At 39.3% G+C, this 23,527-nt stretch overlaps 1 protein-coding gene across 3 annotated transcripts in view; it reads right to left on the reverse strand.

The window, feature by feature from the left end:
* The window catches only part of TOP2B (DNA topoisomerase II beta), a 66,023-nt gene extending 42,841 nt beyond the window's left edge, over positions 1-23,182 (reverse strand). The window contains exons 1-4 of one of the 3 annotated variants that reach the window (XM_059920442.1): positions 23,069-23,182; positions 2,992-3,162; positions 2,019-2,109; positions 289-352 (exon numbers count right to left, since the gene is read on the reverse strand). In XM_059920442.1, the coding sequence (XP_059776425.1) occupies positions 289-352; positions 2,019-2,109; positions 2,992-3,162; positions 23,069-23,152 (410 nt within the window). In that variant the 5' untranslated portion in view covers positions 23,153-23,182. The remainder of the gene's footprint in view (positions 1-288; positions 353-2,018; positions 2,110-2,991; positions 3,163-23,068) is intronic. The other 2 variants (XM_059920441.1, XM_059920440.1) reach the window with 2 other exon arrangements.
* Positions 23,183-23,527: the final 345 nt, after the last annotated feature.

A 23,527-nucleotide genomic window follows, 5' to 3' on the forward strand; every position in this document is an offset into this window, starting at 1 on the left:
TTGATTATACAAGCAGCTGAAACAGTATCCACAGCATCAGAGGGAGAAAAATGGTCTCCAAGCGCTCCCATAAGGAAGTACTGAATACTTTGGAGAAAAAGATCATGAATGACAGAGGAAACTATAAGAGGGTAGCATTCTGGCCAAAAGAGGCAAAAATAACAAGGTCTCAAGCAACAAGAAACTCAAGAGTACTAACTGTATGCATTATTCCTTTGAGGAATGTTCAAAGTTGAACATCTGAATAAAACAACTTAGCATAAAAAATTAAACTTGAAATATACTTACGGATCAATAGAAACTTTAATACAGGTCATGTTCTTATCCCTCTGTTTATTGTCAGCTGCATTAACTACAAAATTAAATATTTTGATAAGTAGTAAAATATATAAAAAGTTATAATAAATAAACATACAAGGGCATACATAAATAAACATCAGCTACATGTGCATCACTGCTTAATATAAACATTTACATATGGTAATAGTTAATGAAAATAATACCGCTAACTTCTAATACAAAATCTTATTTTCCAAATAATATTCTTAAATTTTATATCACACCAAATTACGGTTATGTCTTCTACCACAAAACGGGGAGGCGGGGATGATTCTATGATATATAAAAACAAATTAATTAAAAACAAACATCTGCAGTTTACAATCCCCTATCCAGGTCTAAAAGTAAAATATCGAGTTTAACTATGTTTTATCTTGGCAACACATAACTACTTTCTCTTGCTCTCCTTCAATAAACTAGTGATTTTATAGACAGATTGAGCTGAAACCAGTTATTTCTGAATTAGAAAGGCACTCTTTAGCATCCTTAGAAATCAAAATTTTAAATCCTATGAACTATAACTGATAATACTTGCATACATTAACCACAGCTTCAGTGGTTAGCCAGCTGTCAAACTGAACTTCAGTCACAGAAGGAATATGCTCCTGATAAACACTGTGTAACCTAAAAGTAAAACTGGCGGATAGTTGGGAGACAAGAGTGAAAAGTACAAAACATAAGTAACCAGTTTTACTCTCCTATCCTTTTCCCAAAGACCAAAAGAAGCTTCAAGAGACCTAAACAGGGCTTCCCTGGTGGCGCAGTGGTTGAGAGTCTGCCTGCCAATGCAGGGCACACGGGTTCGAGCCCCGGTCCGGGAAGATCCCACATGCCGCGGAGCAACTGGGCCCGTGAGCCACAATTACTGAGCCTGCGCGTCTGGAGCCTGTGCTCCGCAACAAGAGAGGCTGCCATAGTGAGAGGCCCGCGCGCTGTGATGAAGAGTGGCCCCCACTTGCCGCAACTGGAGAAGGCCCTCGCACAGAAACGAAGACCCAACACAGCCATAAATAAATTAAATAAATAAATAAATAAATAATTTAAAAAAAAAAAAAAAAAAAAGAGAGAGACCTAAACAACCCTGGTAGGAAACATCAAGTGGCACTGATGAGTCTCTATAGAGAATCCTTGGCTAAAAACGTTTCCAAAGTGCAAGCCTGCCCTAGGAGTCAATTAGGTATCCACACTTTGTTGCGATTTAACTAATCATGTGATTTGGAAAGGACAGAGGTATTTGGAACAATGGTTGTTAAACCTAGTTGCCCAATAGAAATACCTAATGTGTTGGTGAAAAACCCATTTTTATGTGTCTCAACTCAAACCGACTGAATGTGCAAGATCAGGCCCTGAAATCTATATTTTTAACGTGCCCTCTCCTGTTGACTGGGATGTGAGCAGCCCCGAGACGACTGCACATACAGGACCATAAAATGACCCTGGGATTACTGATCAAATACAACACATGCATTTTACAGATGAACAAACCGAAACACAAAGACATGATGTCTAGAGATATGAACATATTACAGCAGGTAATACAGATTTTCTGAAGAACATTTATACTCAGCATAAAAACCAGAGATATGCCTTTAAAATGTATAAGTCTGGCTTTACGTATATAGGGACATTATAATGATATCAATAGAAACAGATGCGTTAAATCTTAAGCAAGTACTCACCCAAAATTTCATCAAAGATCTTGTACAAACCCGGCACAAAGGTAACCTCTCTGCAATTCATTCCTACGTCTTCATCATACACCCACATGAGCTGCATTGAGAGAAAAGTTCAAAAGAACTTATGGAGTAAAAAATATTTAACATCAATTTTACAAAGCATAAACCCATATTTGTCATTTAGTCTGTAAATACTTAGATCTTCAAAGTAGAAAAACATACTACTTCAGCTGCAGTCAACCTCGCTGTATTCATCTTCAATTTAAATAGCCTCAAAATTGAGAAATTGTTCATTTTGTATCAAGTCTGTATTCTTACTCATACATAAAGTCAGCTTTAATATAAGGCACCAAAAATTGCTGGAAACAGTATTTAAATAAAATAGGAAAAAAATTATGTTTACTTTACACTTTTACTTCACACATTATATTTTTCTGTAGTATAAGTAGCACAGAGTAAAACAGTATGAATGCAGCATGATTTTGGAGTCAGAGACACCTAGCTTTGAATCCCAGCTCTCACTAGTTGAGAGGTCTGAGCAAGTTACTTAAATTATTTAAACTTCAGTGTCCTCATTTATAAAATGGAGATAATAGTACCTGCTTCACAAAACTGCTAGAAAAAAACTGCTATGCGTAAACCAAGTCCATAGTAAGCATTAAACAATAGCCATCAATGTGTATATATAACTTCTAGAATTTAAAATAAACCACAGCATAAACTTCAGAACTTTTAAAAAGTTCACATAGCACCATTTTACTGTATACTTCTCTATACTCTATACTTCTCAGATAGTTTTTAGCTCCCAGTTTTTTTAATTTCTAGTGAAAAATTAAGACATTTCTACCTCTTAGATCTCTCTCCCTACTTTCTGTCATTACCAGAGACATGAAATTGTGTACTCACAGAGCATATACTTACAAAATTGTATTAAAAAGTAGAAATACATCTAATTTCAGTAAAATTTAATAATTACCTGTGTCAATGGCTCCACCGACCCAATGTACGTATCAGGACGAAGGAGAATATGTTCAAGTTGTGTCTTTTTCTGATACACTCTCTCGACAGACAACTTCTTTGAAGGATCATTTTTGTTTGCAGTTTCTGACTCTTCTTTTTTTGCAGCATTGTTCTGATCAAAAAGAGTCTAAAATTAACCAAAAAATCAAATTTAAATAACCTACCAAGGGGTAAACTAAAATGTATATGGACACATAACATAGGTTTTCTCTTTAACAACAAAATTATCTTTCAGGCTCTAATTTTTATGTTCTAAAGAGAACACAGGTATATTTACTGAAAATCTAGTACCTTTTATAATATAGTGTGAAACTGCAGTTTTGACTGAGCCCAAAAAGTAGCTATATATAGTCACCAGAATAGCTAGAACAGCCTACAACTATTCAATCAAGAAATAAATATTGGAAGAGCTTCAAGATGGCGGAAGAGTAAGACGTGGAGATCACCTTCCTCCCCACAAATACATCAGAAATACATCTACATGTGGAATAACTCCTACAGAACACCTACTGAACGCTGGCAGAAGACCTCAGATCTCCCAAAAGGCAAGAAACTCCCCATGTACCTGGGTAGGGCAAAAGGAAAAAGAAAAAACAGAGACAAAAGAATAAGGATGGGACCTGCACCAGTGGGAGGGAGCTGTGAACGAGGAAAGGTGTCCACACACTAGGAAGCCCCTTTGCGGGCGGAGACTGCGGGTGACAGAGGGGGCGCTTCAGAGCCACGGAGGAGAGCGCAGCAACAGGGCTGCGGAGGGCAAAGCGGAGAGATTCCCGCACAGAGGATCGGTGCCGACCAGCACTCACCAGCCCGAGAGGCTTGTCTGCTCACCCGCCGGGGTGGGCGGGGGCTGGGAGCTGAGGCTTGAGCTTCGGAGGGCAGATCCCAGGGAGAGGACTGGGGTTGGCTGCATGAACACAGCCTGAACGGGGCTAGTGCGTCACAGCTAGCCGGGAGGGAGTCGGGGAAAAAGTCTGGAGCTGCCGAAGAGGCAAGAGACCACTGTTCTGGGGTGCGTGAGGAGAGGGGATTCAGAGCGCCGCCTAAACGAGCTACAGAGACAGGCGCGAGCTGCAGCTATCAGCACGGATCCCAGAGACGGGCATGAGACGCTAAGGCTGCGGCTGCCGCCACCAAGAAGCCTGTGTGCGAGCACAGGTCACTCTCCACACCGCCTCTCCCGGGAGCCGGTGCAGCCCGCCACGGCCAGGGTCCCGTGATCCAGGGACAACTTCCCCGGGAGAACACACGGCGCACCTCGGGCTGCTGCAACGTCACGCCAGCCTCTGCCACCGCAGGCTCACCCCACATCCGTACCCCTCCCTCCCCCCAGCCTGAGTGAGCCAGAGCCCCCGAATCAGCTGCTCCTTTAACCCCGTCCTGTCTGGGCGAAGAACAGACCGCCCTCAGGTGACCTACATGCAGAGGTGGGGCCAAATCCAAAGCTGAACCCCCGGAGCTGTGCAAACAAAGAAGAGAAAGGGAAATCTCTCCCAGCAGCCTGAGGAGCAGCGGATTAAACCTCCACAATCAACTTGATCTACCCTGCATCTCTGGAATACCTGAACAGACAACGAATCATCCCAAATTGAGGTGGTGGACTTTGGGAGCAACAATACATATATTTTTTTTCTTTTTCTCTTTTTATGAGTGTGTATGTGCCTGCTTCTGTGTGTAATTTTCTCTGTATAAGCTTTGCTTTTACCATTTGTCCTGGGGTTCTGTCTGTTGGTTTTTTTGTTTTTGTTTTTTTTAGTATAGTTTTTACTGCTTGTTATCATTGGTGAATTTGCTTTTTTGGTTTGGTTGCTCTCTTCTTTCTTTTTTTATTACTTTTTATTACTTTTTAAATTTTTTTATTTTTATTTTTTATTTTAATAACTTTATTTTTTTTCTTTCTTTTTTTCTTTTTTTCTCCCTTTTATTCTCAGCTGTGTGGATGACAAGGTCTTGGTGCTCTGGCCGGGTGTCAGGCCTCTGTCTCTGAGGTGGGAGAGCCGAGTTCAGGACATTGGTCTGCCAGAGACCTCCCAGCTCCACATAATATCAAACGGCGACAATCTCCAGAGATCTCCATCTCAATGCCAAGACCCAGCTCCACTCAAAGACCAGCAAGCTACAGTGCTGGACACCCTATGCCAAACAACTAGCAAGACAGGAAAACACCACCACCCATTAGCAGAGAGGCTGTCTAAAATCATAATAAGGTCACAGACATCGCAAACACACCACCACATGCGGACCTGCCCACCAGAAAGACAAGATCCAGCCTCATCCACCAGAACACAGGCACTAGTCCCCTCCACCAGGAAGCCTACACAACCCACTGAACCAACCTTAAACACTAGGGGCAGACACAAAAAACAACGGGAACTACTAACCTGCAGCCTGTGAAAAGGAGATCCCAAACACAGTAAGTTAAGCAAAATGAGAAGACAGAGAAACACACAGCAGATGAAGGAGCAAGGTAAAAACCCACCAGACCAAACAAATGAAGAGGAAATAGCAGTCTACCTAAAAAAGAATTCAGAATAATAATAGTAAAGATGATCCAAAATCTTGGAAATAGAAGGGAGGAAATACAAGAAACATTTAACAAGGACCTAGAAGAACTAAAGAGCAAACAAACAATGATGAACAACACAATAAATGAAATTTAAAATTCTCTAGAAGGAATCAATAGCAGAATAACTGAGGCAGAAGAACGGATAAGTGACCTGGAAGATAAAATAGTGGAAATAACTACTGCAGAGCAGAATAAAGAAAATAGAATGAAAAGAATTAAGGACAGTCTCGGAGACCTCTGGGACAACATTCAACGCACCAACATTCGAATTACAGGGATCCCAGAAGAAGAAGAGAAAAATAAAGGGACTGAGAAAATATTTGAAGAGATTATAGTTTAAAACTACCCTAATATGGGAAAAGAAATAGTTACTCAATTCCAGGAAGCACAGAGAGTCCCATACAGGATAAATCCAAGGAGAAACATGCCAAGACACATATTAATCAAACTACCAGAAATTAAATACAAAGAAAAAAACATTAAAAGCAGCAAGGGAAAAACAACAAATAACATACAAGGGAATCCCCATCAGGTTAACAGCTGATCTTTCAGCAGAAACTCTGCAAGCCTGAAGGGAGTGGCAGGACATATTTAAAGTGATGAAAGGGAAAAACCTTCAACCAAGATCACTCTACCCAGCAAGGATCTCATTCAGGTTCTACGGAGAAATAAAAAGTTTTACAGACAAGCAAAAGCTAAGAGAATTCAGCACCACCAAACCAACTCTACAACAAATGCTAAAGGAACTTCTCTAGGCAGGAAACACAAGAGAAGGAAAAGACCTACAATAACAAACCCAAAACAATTAAGAAAATCGTAATAGGAACATACATATCGAAAATTACCTTTAAAGTAAATGGATTAAATGCTCCAACCAAAAGACATAGGCTGGCTGAATGGATACAAAAACAAGACCCATATATATTCTGTCTACAAGAGACCCACTTCAGACTTAGGGACACATACAGACTGAAAGTGAGGGGATGGAAAAAGATATTCCATGCAAATGGAAATCAAAAGAAAGCTGGAGTAGCAATTCTCGTATCAGACAAAATAGACTTTAAAACAAACACTATTACAAGAGACAAAGAAGGACACTACATAATGATCAAGGGATCAATCCAAGAAGATATAACAATTGTAGACATTTATGCACCCAACATAGGAGCACCTCAATACATAAGGCAAATGCTAACAGCCATAAAAGGGGAAATCGACAGTAACACAATCATAGTAGGGGACTTTAACACCCCACTTTCACCAACGGACAGATCAGATCATCCAAAATGAAAATAAATAAGGGAACAGAAGCTTTAAATGATACATTAAACAAGATGGACTTAACTGATCTTTATAGGACTTTCCATCCAAAAAGAACAGAATACACTTTCTTCTCAAGTGCTCATGGAACATTCTCCAGGATACATCATATCTTGGGTCACAAATCAAGCCTTGGTAAATTTAAGAAAATTGAAATCGTATCAAGTATCTTTTCCGACCACAACGCTATGAGACTAGATATCAATTACAGGAAAAAATCTGTAAAAAATAGAAACACATGGAGGCTAAAGAATACACTATTTAATAACCAAGAGATCACTGAAGAAATCAAAGAGGAAATCAAAAAATACCTAGAAACAAATGACAATGAAAACATGATGACCCAAAACCTATGGGATGTAGCAAAAGCAGTTCTAAGGGGGAAGTTTATAGCAATACAATCCTACCTTAAGAAACAAGAAACATCTCAAATAAACAACCTAACCTTACACCTAAAGCAATCAGAGAAAGAAGAACAAAAAAACCCCAAAGTTAGCAGAAGGAAAGAAATCATAAAGATCAGATCAGAAATAAATGAAATAGAAACAAAGAAAACAATAGCAAAGATCAATAAAACTAAAAGCTGGTTCTTTGAGAAGATGAACAAAATTGATAAACCATTAGCCAGACTCATCAAGAAAAAAAGGGAGAAGACTCAAATCAACAATCAGAAATGAAAAGGGAGAAGTAACAACTGACACTGCAGAAATACAAAGGATTGTGAGAGATTACTACAAGCAACTCTATGCCAATAAAATGGACAACCTGGAAGACATGGACAAATGCTTAGAAAAGCACAGCCTTCCAAGATTGAAACAGGAAGAAATAGAAAACATAAACAGACCAATCACAAGCACTGAAATTGAAACTGTGATTAAAAATCTTCTGACAAACTAAAGCCCAGGACCAGATGGCTTCACAGGCGAATTCTATCAAACATTTAGAGAAGAGTTAACACCTACCCTTCTCAAACTCTTCCAAAATATAGCAGAGGGAAGAACACTCCCAAACTCATTCTACGAGGCCACGATCACCCTGATACCAAAACCAGACAAAGATGTCACAAAGAAAGAAAACTACAGGCCAATATCACTGATGAACATAGATGCAAAAATCCTCCACAAAATACCAGCAAACAGAATCCAACAGCACATTAAAAGGATCATACACCATGATCAAGTGGGATTTATCCCAGGAATGCAAGGATTCTTCAATATATGCAAATCAATCAATATCATATACCATATTAACAAATTGAAGAATAAAAACCATATGAACATCTCAATAGATGCAGAAAAAGCTTTCAACAAAATTCAACACCCATTTATGATAAACACCCTCAAGAAAGTAGGCATAGAGGGAACTTACTTCAACATAACAAAGGCCATATATGACAAACCCACAGCCAACATCATTCTCAAAGGTGAAAAACTAAAACCATTTCCACTAAGATCAGGAACAGGACAAGGTTGCCCACTCTCACCACTGTTACTGAACATTGTTTTGGAAGTTTTAGCCACAGCAATCAGAGAAGAAAAATAAATAAAAGGAATCCAAATCAGAAAACAAGAAGTAAAGCTGTCACTGCTTGCAGATGACATGATACTATACATAGAGAATCCTAAAGATGCTACCAGAAAACTACTAGAGCTAATCAAAGAATTTGGTAAAGTAGCAGGATACAAAATTAATGCACAGAAATCTCTTGCATTCCTATATACTAATGATGAAAAATCTGAAAGTGAAATTAAGGAAACACTCCCATTTACCATTACAAAAACAAGAATAAAACACCTAGGAATAAACCTACCTAAGGAGACAAAAGACCTGTATGCAGAAAATTATAAGACACTGATGAAAGAAATTAAAGATGATACCAACAGATGGATTCAGTGCAATCCCTATCAAACTACCACTGGCATTTTTCACAGAACTAGAACAAAAAATTTCACAATTTGTATGGAAACACAAAAGACCCCAAATAGCCAAAGCAATCTTGAGAAAGAGAAACGGAGCTGGAGGAATCAGGCTCCTGGACTTCAGACTATACTACAAAGCTACAGTAATCAAGACAGTATGGTAGGGGCACAAAAACAGAAGTATAGATCAATGGAACAGGATAGAAAGCCCAGAGATAAACCCACGCACATATGGTCACCTTATCTTTGATAAAGGAGGCAAGCATATACAATGGAGAAAAGGCAGCCTCTTCAATAAGTGGTGCTGGGAAAACTGGACAGCTACATGTAAAAGTATGAAATTAGAACACTCCCTAACACCATACACAAAAATAAACTCAAAATGGATTAAAGACCTAAATGTAAGGCCAGACACTATAAATCTCTTAGAGGAAAACATAGGCAGAACACTCTATGACATAAATCACAGCAAGCTACTTTTTGACCCAGCTCCTAGGGAAATGGAAATAAAAACAAAAATAAACAAACGGGACCTAATGACACTTAAAAGCTTTTGCACGGCAAAGGAAACCATAAACAAGACGAAAAGACAACCCTCAGAATGGGAGAAAATATTGGTAAATGAAGCAACTGACAAAGGATTAATCTCCAAAATATACACACAGCTCATGCAGCTCAATATCAAAAAAACAAACAACCCAATCCAAAAATGGGCAGAAGACCTAAATAGACATTTCGCCAAAGAAGACATACAGATTGCCAACAAACACATGAAAGAATGCTCAACATCATTAATCATTAGAGAAATGCAAATCAAAACTACAATGAGATATCACCTCACACCGGTCAGAATGGCCATCATCAAAAAATCTAGAAACAATAAATGCTGGAGAGGGTGTGGAGAAAAGGGAACCCTCTTGCACTGTTGGTGGGAATGTAAATTGATACAGCCACTATGGAGAAGAGTATGGAGGTTCCTTAAAAAACTAAAAATAGAGCTACCATACGACCCAGCAATCCAACTACTGGGCATATACTCTCAGAAAACCATAATTCAAAAAGAGTCATGTACCACAATGTTCACTGCAGCTCTATTTACAATAGCCAGGACATGGAAGCAACCTAAGTGTCCAATGACAGATGAATGGATAAAGAAGATGTGGCACATATATACAATGGAATACGACTCAGCCATAAAAAGAAATGAAATTGAGTTATTTGTAGTGAGGTGGATGGACCTAGAGTCTGTTATACAGAGTGAAGTAAGTCAGAAAGAGAAAAACAAATACCGTATGCTAACCGATATATATGGAATCTAAAAAAAAAAAAAAAGGTCATGAAGAACCTAGGGGCAGGACAGGAATAAAGATGCAGACCTACTAGAGAATGGACTTGAGGACACAGGGAGTGGGAAGGGTAAGCTGGGACAAAGTGAGAGAGTGGCATGTACATATATGCACTACCAAATGAAAAACAGATAGCTAGTGGGAAGCAGCCACATAGCACAGGGAGATCAGCTCGGTGCTTTGTGACCACCTAGAGGGGTGGGACAGGGAGCGTGGGAGGGAGGGAGACGCAAAAGGGAGGGGATATGGCGATATACGTTTATGTATAGCTGATTCACTTTGTTATGAAGCAGAAACTAACACACAATTGTAAAGCAGTTATACTCCAATAAAGATGTTAAAAAAAAAAAAAAGTATACGGTTCAGAAACTATTCTCATTTTAACAGTATTACGCCTCTGTAGATCTCATAATGGAAATAAATATTTGCAATGAAAAAAAAAAAAAAAAGAAAGAAATATTTCACAATTCTGTAAGGTATCAGGTTAATTTTTGTAGTCTTCAAAACTTTCCAAGGAATGTGAATTCTTATCAGGTTATAGGTTGACAACGACTGAACCTGGCTGGCTACAGGGCTCCCCAAAACTTCCAGATGTAAGTCTTTGCCATTAAGCTACTGGAGACTATAGTAAAGAGTGGGCAAAGATAACCTGCACAAGATAGTAACCTATGTAGTTAGCAGATACTGACAGGGCTGAGGATACCAAGCATGGTTTTATGACATCTCAAACGTCACACTTTTGTAGGCCATGCCAATAATTCCTTACATACCAGCACTAAATGGCCCATTTCTGAGGCACCCTATAATTCCAGTTTCTCTGCTAATTCCAAGGAGGCAGAAGTTGTGATCCTAATTCTAACTCCTACAGAGATAAGGATCCCAAACAAAAATTCCCAGGGTCTGGAGACTTCCCTGTCTTCTTAATAGCAACAGAGAACACATCTCTCTCCTTCTGGGATTCCCTAATGCTGACAACTAAGACATCTCACTAAGAGAAAGTTATTATGAGGGCCGTTTTTTCAGAGCCCAAAAATAACTCAAATATAAGACACAGTAAGATATTTTCATAGGTATTTGAATTTTAGGAGAAATGAAACAATCAGAAGACAAACAATGGGGGGCAGAGATATTTTGTGCATTTGAACAAGCAACATACCACTTCAAGACCTAGGCATAGCCATACCATCATCTTTAAAGTTATTATTTTTAAAAACATGTCAAATGTATGTTTAAAAAATCAAAATACATAACTTCTGAGTAGTCTAAAGCAAGACAAGAATTTTAACAGATAAAACCTACGGAAATTCAAACATCAATTACAATCTTCCAATGCCATAAATTTTACATAAAATTAAAGAGATTTTCTTATACATTCTTTCATTTATAAGGTTACCCATTAACACTGCCCAGTCAATTAAAAATAGCTTTGGACATAAGAAAATTCTGTTTCATAAAGTCTTCATATTCTATTTCTGTCAAGCTAATTACATGACGAACCTGCTGGCCAGAAAAATGAACTGTATTTTTAAAATGCCAGATCGTCTCCAAATTTCTAATCATGTCCCTTGCTTTTTGAGATGAGATAATTTATGGAAACAAATCTAATAATAAAAACATCACTGATTTTTTTAAAGGGGTCCTCAGAATAGCTAGAACAACGCTCATAAGGACTGAGATCTCATCCTTCAGGAAGGCGCTTAAGGGTGATAAATGCTATGCATTCCAACGTGGGTAACAGCAACCTCTCACCACTAACTCAGAACTTGGCAATTGTGGCATAAAGCTCAGGAACTTATAGTAACCATGCGAGTAAAGGCTTTCCTATCCCAGGCTACTCCTCCAAAACAAATCCCACCACAGAGAAAACATTTTTAAGATCAGACTGCAGCAGAGACTTCTGCATTTAGCCCTGGCGAGTTAACACTGAGCTAAAGTGGCACACTGGTATGGAAAACTGGGTAGAGCCCCACCTCACTCCTTTTTCGAGGATTTATAACTTTTTCCACATCCCCTTACAACCAGTCGCCATCTCTTCCTCCCAAATTGGTACATGAGAATAGGGAATGTTTGGTTTGCACCTGCCAGATCCTTATCCAGTTCAAAAAGTTGTCATTCTTGCCAGAATAATGTCTCAAAAATCAAAGACTATGTAATATGTAGTCGGCTTTGTCAGATTACTATTTGTAATCTTTTCCAGGAATATAATAATACATAAATACTTACAAAATAAGTGTGACAATATACTTAAAATATTTTATGCCAAAATATTTCTTCCTACGTGTCATATGACAGGTGTTGAGGAAAGAAAAAAAGGTACCATTCTATTTAAAGTAATGAAAAGCTTAAGGACTATGCACTGTTTATAGAATACAATAATAAAACAGACGATCTGTAGATATTTCAAATCAACTCTCCATGATGATATTAAATAATTTCTAAAACTTCATATAAACCTTTAAACCTGGATATTTAATTGAGTAAATATTTTTAATTACCTATACCAAAAAATAGGTGTGTTAATTAGAAACTTCTCTTACTATAACTTTTATATAAAATTATATATAATCAAGTATTTTTAAATTAGGTTATTAAAACTATACTGTTTAGTGAAGAAAGTTACAAAAGGATATAAAAAAATATGAGCCCATTTTCATCAGAAAAAAATTACACACAATACATACACGCCTAGGAAAAAATATGAAATGTTGTTTACCCAACAGAATATAAATAAAAATTGTGAGAAGTAGAAATATTTTTCCATGTTCTTTTCTGATAGACATGTTCTAACTTTCTACAATGAACATATATTAAAATATTTTAAAAGCTTATTAATCCATGTATATGAGAACATAAGCTAGAATAGAACTGAAGGTTTCTTTTTTTAGAGACACTGTTTGTACCTACTTCCTACTTCTGCAGTCCCAACTTTCTCACTAGAATCTAGGCAAAAAGGTTCGGTGAAACCACAACAAGCCGGCAGTCCGGGCAGCGTAGAAGGCAGGGAGCGCACGTTCCTACTCTCAACTGGGGGCAGCCTGCACCGCGCACTGACTCAGGGCAGCAAACACAGAGGGGTCTCTCCCCTGAGAGGTCTGTCAGCTTTTCTCACAGAAGTCTGGATTAATGGTCTCTTGCAGCTCCTGTTTATTAGCAGAAAGTGTCCCCCTGCATATTGTCCAGGCCACTAAAACTCAAAATCTGAAGGTAAGGGGAGAGAGGGCAACTCCCCCCGCTTCAATGGGATGGCCCCATCCCTAGAACAGGTGTGAATACAAACAACCTTGGCCTGAGAACAGAGAAACTAAATGAGAAAAGTTCACTGAGCACCTTCACCACAGCTACTATTACCACTATCTCTAGCTCTTGAAAAGAAAGTCACTCTGAGTAGAAATTCAGTTCAATCAGTGTTGCTCATAATATTCAGAAAAGAGATCAAGAAATTAGCTTCTATAAAAACAGTCCAGCAAATTCATATCTACACATTTATAAAAGCACTCTCAAGCCCACAGATGAAAAGGAGAGTGATATACATTTGATACCTATAGACTAACAGAATTATGCTCGTTTTCAACGATGAAAACAAGGGGTCTTCTGATAAAAAAAAAATGATTTAACCTTTTCTTATTTTGTATCTTCATAGTAATACGGTATCTTGTACTATAGTAATTGCACTAAGTATTCCACATTGAATAAAAATTAACAGTATGCCATTGAAAATAATCAACTACAAAGAGCATTCTGAATAAATTTTCATTAAGGTCTGATAGAACTGAAATCTTATGAGTTAAGTTTATTTGTAATTTATTTATTTTATTTTTATTTTTAAAATTTATTTATTTTTGGCTGTGTTGGGTCTTCGTTTCTGTGCGAGGGCTTTCTCCAGCTGTGGCAAGCGGGGACCACTCTTCATCGCGGTGCGCGGGCCTCTCACTGTCGCGGCCTCTCTTGTTGCGGAGCACAGGCTCCAGACGCGCAGGCTCAGTAGTTGTGACTCACGGGCCCAGTTGCTCTGCGGCATGTGGGATCTTCCCAGACCAGGGCTCGAACCCGTGTCCCCTGCATTGGCAGGCAGACTCTCAACCACTGCGCCACCAGGGAAGCCCTGTAATTTATTTTATTGTCTTTGTGTGGACAAAGCACCAAACTATTTATAGTAATAAATAACGCCAGCACCCAATTATACTGGAATCTAAGCACTCAGGGCACATTTTCATCCCCACATAAAACTAAAGACAACGAAAATGCAAAATAAGCCCATATTAAGATAAATATCCTCCACGTAACTAAAAAAAATTTTAATTATGTCATTTGTGATTTATACATATGATGATGCCATAATTGACTTTTTCTAAAGTTCAAAAGCTGGCTGCCATGTTAAACAATGCATTATTGAGAATTCTTAAATTATAACAAAAATGTCAAAACAATACATAAAATCTATTTTAAAATATTAATCTATTTTATAGCACTTTTTTGCAATATTGCTAACTACTAATAAAAGAATATAGATTTAATATTTATCAAAGACTCAACCTTTATCAAGAATACTTCAACTACCAGAAAAGGAAAGAAAAACATTCCAATAAAACAAACTCCTAATCTCACAAAGAGTATGTACCAAGATCATTCTGTAGAAAGAAAGATTCTTCCATTCACAGAGTGGTCACCTGATATACAGCAATTTGAGACAATCGCCCATAGTTTGTTTTTCTGTGAAAGAATGAATTGCTGCCAAAGAGGGGAAAGGAGATGGTTTGTCAGTTGGTGCAAAAAAGGAACTGAGCCACTCATCCACAAAACAGGCACAGAAATCTCACCATCACCAAGCCAACAAAAGTGGGACCAGCAAAAGCTTAGCAACAAGCCTCTTTTCCTATCTTCTATAAAGACTGTCTCAGACTCCACATTACCCTTTTATAATATCTCCTCCTCTTCTTTTCTCCCTCAAGGCTGCCATGCTTTGATATTCATTTCAGCCACATTTCACCCATATAACCACGGAGAGGGCCATGTTATCTACCCACCATTAATGTACCTCCAGAAATGCCCTCCCAAACCAAGGGACAAGGAGAGAGGTAGAAGATGAGGGATACTTAATATCATAAGAAATGCTTAAATGTCCATAGTGAAAATAAAAAATATACTTTCTCTAAAAAGCATCCAAATCAGAAAGAAAGAAGTAAAATTGTCACTAATTGCAGAGGAAATGATATTATGTAGAGAAAACCCTAAAGACTCCACCATAAAACTATTAGAATAAACAAATTTAGTAAAGTTGCAGGATACAAAATCAATATACGAAAATCCGTTGTGTTTCTGTAAACTAACAATGAACTATCAGAAAGAGAAACTAAGAAAATCCCACTTACAATTGCAACAAAAACAATAAAAATTAAAATACCTAGGAATACATTTTTTTTTTTTGGCCACATGGTGCAGCATGGTAGTTCCCCGACCAGGGATGGAACCCGTGCCCCCTGCAGTAGGAGCATGGAGTCTTAACCACTGGACCACCAGGGAAGTCCCTACCTAGGAATAAATTTAACCAAGGAGGTAAAAGAACTGTATACTGAAAACTATAAGACATTGATTAAAGAAATTGAAGACAAAAATAAATGGAAAAAAATTCTATGTGCATGAATTAAAAGAATTAATATTGCTAAAATGTCCGTATTTCCCAGAGCAATCTGCAGATTCAATGCAATCCCTATCAAAATTCCAACAACATTTTTCACAGAAATAGAACAATCTTAAAATTGATATGGAACCACAAAAGACCCTGAATTGCCAAAGCAGTCTTGAGAAAGAAGAACAAAGCTGGAGGCGTAATTTAAAACTATATTACAGGGACTTCCCTGGCGGTCCAGTGGTTAAGACTCCATTCTCCCAATGCAGGGGAACTAAGATCCCACATGCTGCATGGCATGACCAAAACAAACAAACAAAAAAACTATATTACAAAGTAACATAGTAATCAAAACGGTGAACGTCCTTTAAAAAAGACACATGGATCACTGGAACAGAACAGAGAGCACAGAAATAAACCCATGCGTATATGGTCAATTACTTTATCACAAAGGATGCAAGAATATACAAGGGGAAAAGGACAATCTCTTCAATAAGTGGTGTTGAGAAAACTAGACAGCCACATGCAAAAGAATGAAACTGGACCCCTAATCTTACACCATACACAAAAATTAACTCAAAATGATTAAAGACTTGAATGTAAGACCTGAAACCGTAAAACTCCTAGAAGAAAACATAAGCAGTACACGCCTTGACATCAGTCTTAGCGATGATTTGTTTTTTAACTTGATCCCAAAAGCAAAACTAAACAAGTGGGACTACAACAAACTAAAAAGCTCTGCACAGCAAAGGAAACCATCAACAAAATTAAAAGGCAACCTAGCAAATGGGAGAAAATATTTGTAAATCATATACCTAATAAGGGGTAATATCCAAAATATGTAAAGAACTCATACAAGTCAATAGTAAAAAAAAAAAAAATCAACACAACAACAACAAAAACAACAAAACACACACACACAAAAAAACCCCAAAAAAACCCCAATTCATTAAAAAATGGGCAGAGGATCTAAATTGACATTTTTCCAAAAAAGACATACAGATGGCCAACAGGTATATGAAAAGGTGCTCACCACCACTAATCTCAGGAAAATGCAAACCAAAACCAGAATGAGATATCACCTCACACCTGTTAGAACGGTTATTATCGAAATAACAAGTATTGGCAGAATGTGGAGAAAAGGAACCCTTGTGTACGTTGGTGGGACTGTAAATTGGTGCAGTCCAGATATAGAGAACAAACGTATGGACACTAAGGGGGGAAAGCCACGGGGGGGTGGTGGGGGTGGTGTGATGAATTGGGCGATTGGGATTGACATGTATACACTGATGTGTATAAAACTGATGACTAATAAGAACCCGCTGTATAAAAAAAAAATTAAATTAAATTAAAAAATTAAAAAAAAAGAAACTACTGACTTGTATGTATGTTATAAATGGGAGAATTTTATGGTATGTAAATTGTATCTCAAAGCTGGTTAAAAAATTTTTCTTTAAAATAAATAAGTAAATAAATAAATTGGTGCAGTCACTATTTAAAACAGTATGAAAGTCCCACAAAAAATTTAAAATAGAATTACCATATGATCCAGCAACTCCACTCCTGGGTATTTATACGAAGAAAATGAAAACACTAATTTGAAAAGATATATGTATCCCCATGTTCACTGCAGCATTGTTTACAACAGCTGAGACAAGGAAGCAACATAAATGTCCATCAATGGATGAACCGATAAAGAAAATGTGGTGTTTATATACAATGGAATATTATTCACCCATAAAAAAAGAATGAAATCTTGACATTTGGGACAACATGGGTAGATCTAAAGGGCATAATTTTAGTGAAATAAGTCAGAGAGAGAAAGACAAAAATACTGTATGATCATACTTATATGTGGAATCTAAAACAAAACAAAACAAAAAAACCGAACTCATAGATACAGAGAACAAATCAGTGGTTGCCAAAGTTGGGGGGTGGGCAGGCGGGGAGACAGGTGAAGGTGGTCAAAGGTACAAACTTCCAGTTATAAAATAAGTAAGTCCTGGGGATGTAATGTACAGTAAGGTAACTATAGTTAATAATACCGTGTTGTCTATCTGAAAGTTGTTAAGAGTAGGTTTTTAAAGTTTTTGTCACAAAGAAAAAAATATGTAACTATGTATGGTGATGAATGTTAACTAGACTTACTGTGGCGATCATTTTGCAATATAAGAAAATTTTCCCAGACAAAAGTGAAAATACTGATCCCTTGATTTTTTAAAAACGAAGAGGGGGAAGACAAGTGTGTGTGTGTACACTCATCTAAAAGCTTACCATGGGCAAAGCATTGTGGGAATTATATGAGTACTCTCATTCCTCATAAAAGCTCCATGAAGTAGACACCATTACTAATGACTCCCTTTTTACAGCAAGGAAACTGAGGTCTGAAGAATGTAAGCTAACAAAGCTAGTATTGAAGAAGCTGAGTTATGAAACCAGGTGATGTGATTTCGTAGCCCATACTCTTAAAAGGCATCACATTTACAATATTATTCAAAATACATACACCCTGAAAGGGAAGTGTACTTTGTAGCTTTTTGTGTGAAAGTAAGAGAAAGGTTAGTGGTAAGATATCACGGTATAAAAGACAAATTGTTTTGGTTGTTACTGTCTTTAAGCCAGGAGAATGTGTAAATGATGGTTAGGAATATAGGCCTGGTTTAAATCCCACCTTTGCTTTAGTCACGTGATTAACAGTTTGTTACCTAATCTGTAAGCCCCCGTTTCCTTCTCTCCAAATGGGAATAATTATACCGGTCTCACCTCTTCTTTAAAACTGAGTCCTATTTGTATTAAGATTTTTAAAAATACAAAGGAGGCTTATTTTTTTTTAACGTACTTAGTAAAATGCAACTGTTGCTACACCCAAGTATTAAACATATTTGAAACTACTGATGAACACACTCACTTCTATTCAGAAAAGTTAGCACAGTTTCTAAAAATTGTTCTCATTGTAACTGCAATTAGTTACTTGAGAATGTATCTAAAGAACATTGTTATGTAACCACTTGTCCTAAGAATGACAGAAGACTTTTGAGGAAGTTAGTCAATTATCTAACTGGTTAACAATAACTGAGGTTGGATTATGTATCCAGCTCTTTGCTAAAAACTATAAAGGATACATGGGTCTCTGACTCCAGGAGTTGATAATCTAATTGTTAAAACAAAAGTATCACACATGAAAGTTACATTAAAAGGAAAGATATATTTATGTTTTATGATCCATAAGGGTGACAGAAAAAGATGAGTATAAACTGGAGGATAAACGTTTGGTGAGACCCTGAGCTAGCCTTGAAGAGTAATTAAGATTTAGACTGGTAAAGAGAAAGAGGCATTTCTGTTGAAAGATAAGCATGCAAAGTGACAAAAACAAACATGATGCCCAGGGGACAAGTGAAGAGGTAAATCTAACTATGAGGACGATATGGAATAAATTTCAATTGGCACATAGTTTATAAAAGAAGTGGTTTGAAAGTCTGGTTGAGGAGTTTAGACTTGCAATAATAAGCCACTATAACAAAGTTTTTAATACAAATCTTTAAATAATATTTAAATATACAGTCATGTTTCCTAAATTAGAAATATTCACAGTCAAAACAAAGTATGTTTTATATTTCATTGAATTTTACTTTTAAAAAACTCCAATGTTAATAGTAGTTATTATATTTAAGAAACTTACATTTTAGAGGTGAATACTGAAATATCTACAGATAAAGTGGATTTGCTTTGCTTCAAGATAATGAGAGGGGGAAAGGTGGGTGACCTTGAGCTGTAACTGCTGAAGCTTGATGATGGAGTGTCCTTATACCATTCTGGCCACCATAATTTTATAGGCTTAATATTTTCCATTACAGTGTCTTTTTTTTTTTTCTTAATCTACTAAATTAGAGTAGTACTGGGAAAAGATCAATATTCACATAGTGATTAACTGTACTCTAATAAAATAAAATGTTTTTTGCAACCACTTAAACCTGATAAAAGACTGACTGAATGAAATAGATTATTAGGGTCTACAAATCAAAGCTGTACAAACCAGGGACTTCCCCGGTGGTCCAGTGGGTAAGACTCCACGTTCCCAGTGCAGTGGGGGATGCTGGGAAAGATCACTGGTCAGGGAACTAGATCCCACGCACGGTAACTAAGACCCGGCACGGCCAAAATAAATAAATAATAAATACATATAAATAAACAAATATTTTTTAAGAAAAGCTTTACAAACTAAAAGTTAATTCAAGAAATTGCTTGCTTCAGAGAAGCTTTCATAGCTGTTGTCAATTTTAACTCAAAATAGTTTTACTATAGTACTTATATTTTTCACTTTTTAATATTTTAAAATATCTTGTTAAGATATTGCGAATCAAACACAAACCCAATGCACTATTATAAGGAGAAGTTAATAATCTTAAACCACTTTGCTTTGTGGTTTCAAAAATGTAAACTTCTGTGCAGTGACAATGTTAACACTACTCTGTAGCACACATCCCAACACAAGTTACTACCAGCAACACATGGCGTTACCCACCCCCACCCCCTAAAAAGAAGAACGATAGCAGGGACTGATTCAATTTTTATTTCTTCCTGTTACCCACAAACAGGTAGCAATATGACATGTTTCAATAAAGCAGGCAAAATTAACCCTCTTCAGAAATAGATGACCTCCGCAACAAACTCCTGAACTCTTGCAAAGGAATAATCTGCTTTCACTCTGGCTCAAAGATATTTTATGTAAAAGCAACTTTATTCTTCTCAGTGTGTATTTCTTGAATTTCACCGATAAAGACAAACATTTATTAAGCCCAGCAATGTGCTATGTATATTACTCATTTAATTATCAATGCAACCTTATCTTACAGATGAAGAAACAGGCTTAGAAAGATTAGGTCCCTTTGTGCAAAGTCCCAGTGATTACATGTTAGGCAGGATCAGAATCTACATCAATATGATACCAAAGTCCATGCTCATAACCACCTCCCTATATTGCCCCCCCCATAAAATTAAACTATGGTCTATGGTCAATGGTGTATATTATGGACATAAAGATGCTCATATAACCTGACAAATTTAAAGCAAGCATCAAATCTTAAAGTGGACTTAGGGAGTGATTATCTTTTTAATAAATTTCTAATTCAACAAGAGGATATAATTTATAAATAAAAGATTAAGTGATTTTTATTTCTTATTTTACTATATTTCCCATAATAGGTTTACAGTGAGAAAATATTGAATCAGTAAGTCAATTTTAGTTTCAAATGAATTTTTCTGATATTGAATGACACCCTCTAAGTTTCACGAAATTTCTTCTGTAAATGAAAGAAAAATTTCCTATTGAGGTTGAAAGAAAAAGTGGTCATTTCATTATCTACAAAGTTAAGGAACAGTAAACAAAAATATTGCTTTTAGGGCTTCCCTGGTGGCGCAGTGGTTGAGAGTCCGCCTGCCAGTGCAGGGGACACGGGTTCGAGCCCTGGTCCGGGAAGATCCCACATGCCGCGGAGCAACTAGGCCCGTGAGCCACAACTGCTGAGCCTGCGCGTCTGGAGCCTGTGCTCCGCAACAAGAGAGGCCGCGATAGTGAGAGGCCCGCACACCGCGATGAAGAGTGGCCCCCGCTCGCCGCAGCTAGAGAAAGCCCTCGCACAGAAACGAAGACCCAACACAGCCAAAAATAAATAAATAAAATTTTTAAAAAAAGAAGTAAAAAGTAACAGGTAAAATTAATTTTAAAAAAATATTGCTTTTAAATGTTAAAGCTAACCAATTCAATCTTGGAGCAAAATGTTTACCATTACGGAGAATCAGAGGTCCTCAGAGGAAACACTGATGAGGCCTCAACACTTCCAAACAGTGAAAGAGAACCATCTGGCTAACTCCATTTTCAGAAGTTGTTTGATTTTAGTAACGAGGGTAAAGGCCTTCTTTTGCATTTATGCAAACCTCCCCCTCCTCCCCCCCGCCCCCCCCCCCCCATGTTCACATGGACGGCTAACTTATTATCTGACGTTTTCTCTCTCCTGGCTCTGGTCTGTTCATACTTACTACATTATTGGAGTAATACACAGAATTCGGACAGATCCAACAATGACAGTCTGGCAAGTTAGTCTGCAAAGCATCTTGGCGTGCAAACATAAATGGTTAAAATATTTTCCTGTTAGCGGTAACACAGTTGTCTTTTTTTGTTTTTGTTTTTTTTTTTAACGGGGAATACTTGTCAATACAGCGGAACTGCTACCCAACTCACCTAAACCTCACCCAAACAAAAAGACAATTAAGAACTTCATAAAAATGCCCATATGAAAGTCTCCTTGGGTGTTTTGGAAAAGGGAGGGTGCATCCAAAGTCCCCTGGGAAAATGTAAGGCTTTTTTTCTCCTAGATGCCTAGTCAGTTGGCTGAGCCGGTGTGTGTGTGTGTGTGTAGGAAGTGACCCTGGTCTGAACTCTCTGCTGAGCCAGTGAAATGCGGGTGAATTATCGATCCGCCGTGGGAATCGGATCTCTCTAGGTCTTCCCTCCTCCACTACTTGCCAGCAGCAGGAACCGAGCGCCGAAATGCTCTGACTCCAGGACAAATCACTTGGGTCACCTCGGCGACACTGTCCACGCAGCCCCCCTCCCGTTTCGCCCGCGAAGCTGACGCAGGTAAACGCTTTTAATAATCCCCCTGTGACAGACGGACGAGCTACAGGGTATTCACTGCTGTGAAAGAGCCATCCCGAGCGCGCTTCCAACCGAACGAGACCCTCGGCACTGAAGTGCACACGGCTGCAGCCGCATCCCTCACCAAATCCATTCTTCCCTGAGACGCGAGAGCGTCACACATGGTGGCACTTACGGCACACGCACACGGGCGCGCACCTCTCCCCCGGCTTCTCTTAAGACACGTTTGGAGCAACCGCTGACCCACACGGACACACACGCACCACTGCCATCCCCACCATCTCCTGCCCCACCGCCCTGCAAAGCCTGCGCAACAGCAAAGAAGATGAAGCGGGGGGGCCCCCATCCTGCTCACGGTCTGTCCCCCAAAGTTTCAAGTGCACGCTGCGCGCCCGCAGCCCGAGCCCCCACCGAGGCGGGGAAGAAAGAAAAGGGGCGGGCGCGGGGTTCAGCCGGTAGGCGCCCCGACGGGGCGCGCGTCTGGGGGCCCGGATTTCCCCCTGTCCTCCCCCACCCCCAGCAGGATCCGCCGGGCGGAGCCCCCCACCGCCGCCCGGGAACAATGCCCCGGCCCGGACCCCCGCCCCGCCGCCCCACTCACCACCCAGGTCAGCGCCCCGAGGCCGCCGGCTCCCGCGCCGATGCCGATGCCGCCGCCGCCGCCGCCGCCGCCCGCCTTGGCCATGGCGCGCTCCTCCGCTCCCGGCCCGAGGCCGCCGCTCCGCCTCCCGCGGGCCGCCCGGCCCCGCCGCTCCGCACCGATCGCGCGCCCGCCGCGCTCCTAGCGGCGCCGCCCCCCGTGCCCCATCGCCGACCCCGGGGCGGACGCCCGGCCGAGCCCGCCGAGGAGGCCTCGCCGCCCGCCGCCCTCAAACTCGAGGCGCGCGGCCGCGGCGCCCGGGCCTGCGCGGCCGCTGAGGAGGCGGCGCCGGAGCAGGAAGCGTGGAGGCCGGCGGTGGGCGGCGGCGCTGCTTCCTCCCCGCCGGGCCGGCCGAGGCCCCGAGCGCGGGCGTCCGGATGCGCCGGGGACGCAGCGGCTCCCTGTCCTTCCTCAGGCTCC

The sequence above is a fragment of the Balaenoptera ricei genome, chromosome 4 (assembly GCF_028023285.1).
Source record: "Balaenoptera ricei isolate mBalRic1 chromosome 4, mBalRic1.hap2, whole genome shotgun sequence".
Taxonomy (NCBI): domain Eukaryota; kingdom Metazoa; phylum Chordata; class Mammalia; order Artiodactyla; family Balaenopteridae; genus Balaenoptera; species Balaenoptera ricei.